The sequence below is a fragment of the Camellia sinensis genome, chromosome 2 (assembly GCF_055761805.1).
Source record: "Camellia sinensis isolate YWXY chromosome 2, ASM5576180v1, whole genome shotgun sequence".
Lineage (NCBI taxonomy): Eukaryota > Viridiplantae > Streptophyta > Magnoliopsida > Ericales > Theaceae > Camellia > Camellia sinensis.
In genome coordinates, this window is record NC_138962.1 from 33,208,956 (window position 1) to 33,211,554 (window position 2,599).

The 2,599-nt window shown below is 39.9% G+C and overlaps 1 protein-coding gene across 1 annotated transcript; it reads right to left on the bottom strand.

The window, feature by feature from the left end:
- Nucleotides 1-384: 384 nt before the first annotated feature.
- LOC114278832 (scopoletin glucosyltransferase) lies at nt 385-2,158 on the bottom strand. Its single transcript, XM_028220971.2, has one exon. It carries the CDS (start codon nt 1,969-1,971, stop codon nt 529-531), a length of 1,443 nt encoding a protein of 480 aa, XP_028076772.2. The 5' UTR covers nt 1,972-2,158; the 3' UTR covers nt 385-528.
- Between the last annotated feature and the right edge of the window lie 441 nt (nt 2,159-2,599).

Consider the following 2,599-nt stretch of genomic DNA (forward strand, 5'->3'; position numbering starts at 1 on the left):
AATTAATAGTTCTTTTTGGGGAATCTAACTTTTTTTAGTAGTACCATTATTGCATTTGAAAAAAGTTAATTTTTCAAAATTATCCTTTTGATAGTACATTTTTTGGAAATATCAATGTCAAAATTGTACTTTTTATATTGTTTATTAATTTAAAAGAAGGGCAAAATAGGAAATTTATATTATTTTTGTACTTGATTTTTGAAGAGGGACTAATATTTTGGGACAACGAAAAATGGAATAAGGGACTAATATTTTGAGACGGAGCGAGTAGTACAAATTGTGATAGCTACAAACAAACGAGATCAATCACAGGCACATGGAAACTCTATTCCATGCACTGCAAATTTTTAATTTTCTTTTAATTTTTTGCAAATTGAATCTCTATTGGACAAATTGAATAATTTTGTTTCTTTTATTGAACTTCTACTGAACCAAATCCAGGACCTAGCTTACAAACACAATGAACAACCAACAACACAAAGCACATATTCATCCGGTGATCTAATATCTTGCTTCAACAATAATGTCTCAAGCGTGATACGAACTCAATTCTTGAATCAGAGAATTCAAATCAGAATGAGACGATCCGCCTTCTTCAATAGCCTTCTTTGCTAAATCTTTAAGCTCCCTTGCCCGGCTCCTCATTTCCTCCGCCTCTTCCCCCACCATAACCCGCTTCACCGCCTTCGCTATTGCTTCTCTTTCAATACCGCCGCTTGCGGTCCTACTTTTCCATTTTAAAGAACCAACACCAACTCCAATTCTCAAAATGTCAGTCACCAACTTCTCATTAAAAAACTGCTCGGCGAACACTGGCCAAGTCACCATTGGCAAGCCCGCACTGATTCCTTCGAACGTTGAATTCCACCCACAATGAGTCACGAAACCGCCAACCGATTCATGCTCTAGAATCAGCACTTGGGGTGCCCAACCTCTTATGATCAATCCTCTATCTCTCATTCTCTCCTCAAACCCTTCTGGTAACCATTTCTCTTCATTCTCATATGCTTCATTCTTCGATTTCCTCACAACCCAGATAAATTGTTGCCCGGAAGACTCAAGGCCTATTGCGATCTCATACAGCTGAGAAGCAGGAAAGTTGGCTACACTTCCGAAACATATATAGATGACTGAATTGGGCTTCTTCGAGTTAAGCCATTTCAAGCAGTCGTGTTCATCGATGGATGCTTCTTTACCTCTCTGTGCTTTGTCTTCAATTTCCCGATTGCATAAAGAAACCGGACCAATATGCCAAGCCCTTCTCCCCAAAACGTTCCTGTAGTGATCAGCATAGTCCGGTTCAAGCTCGTAAAAACTGTTAACAATAACTCCATAGCTTTTCACCTCCGATTCCTTTACTTTCTCAACCAACTTCCCGAAATCCGACTCTGTTTCCTGCCGAGAATGCTCTGGCAATTGGGTTCTCCTCAGCTTGATTTGATGAGGAAGATTCGGGACAACAAAGGGTTCATCATCGGAGGAAGCAGTCGTCTGAGGCTTGTAAAGTCTCAAACTCTCCGAAGCACACAAGGCAAAAAAGCTAATTCCATGGAAAACCAACCTCGGAATTCCGTATTTGGCTGCAGAATCGGTGGCCCAGGGGAAGAACATGTCGGCGACGAGGCAGTCGGGGCGGTGTTCTTGTAAGACTAGCTCGAGAGGGGCTTGGAGCATGGTGGTGGCCTTGAAGAATTTTGGAATCATGTCATCGGAAGTGAGTTGGTCGACGCTCTCGCAGCCTTCCGGGAGGCCGGCCTCGGCGGTGGGGAACTTGATGGTGATGATGTTGATGTCAATGCCGGCATGTTTGGCTCTTTCTATGGATTTTGTGAAGAGGTGGGCGTTGAGAGGAGTGGTGATTATGGTTGATTTTACGCCGCTGTGGGCTGCGAAGAGTTTGGCAATGTCGAGAGTTGGGATCATGTGGCCGTGAGCCATTATGGGGAAGAAGAAGACATTAAGTTGACCCATTGATTAATGGTTTTTTGTCGAAGTAGGATTCAAAGTGTTTAGAAGGGTGAGAAAATTGTGGAGATTTGAAAATGAAAGAGAGAGAGAATAAGAGGTAATTCTTGTTCAAGGACTGGTTGACAAGTGAATAATTGATTGAGTGATTAACGGTTTATATATGGAGAGAAGTAGAGGCAGGTTCATAAAACTTTTAAGAAACTTCAAAATAAAAGCATAGCAAATTGGATACTTGATTGACCTGAGGTCATTGCAATCGTCATCTTTGTTCTTCATGTTTGAAGACGGGAAGAAAGAAGGAAGAGTAATGTTACGTATCATGAAAAAATTTTCATGAAAATGATCATGAAAAATTTATGACCCTTGGATTACACTTAAAATAAAGAGAAATGTTAAGAATCATGAAAAGTCTCATGAAAATGATTATGAAAGATTTGTGATTCTTAGATTACCTTGATTAGTGTGTGGTGCTTTATTCTAAGTGTAATCTAAAGGTCACAAATCTTTTATGATCATTTTCGTGAAAGATTTTTCATGATACCTAACATTGTTGTAAAATAAAACACCACACACTAATCAAGTCACGTAATATATCCGTTCATATTCTGCTGGTGAGTTACTCACATACGAC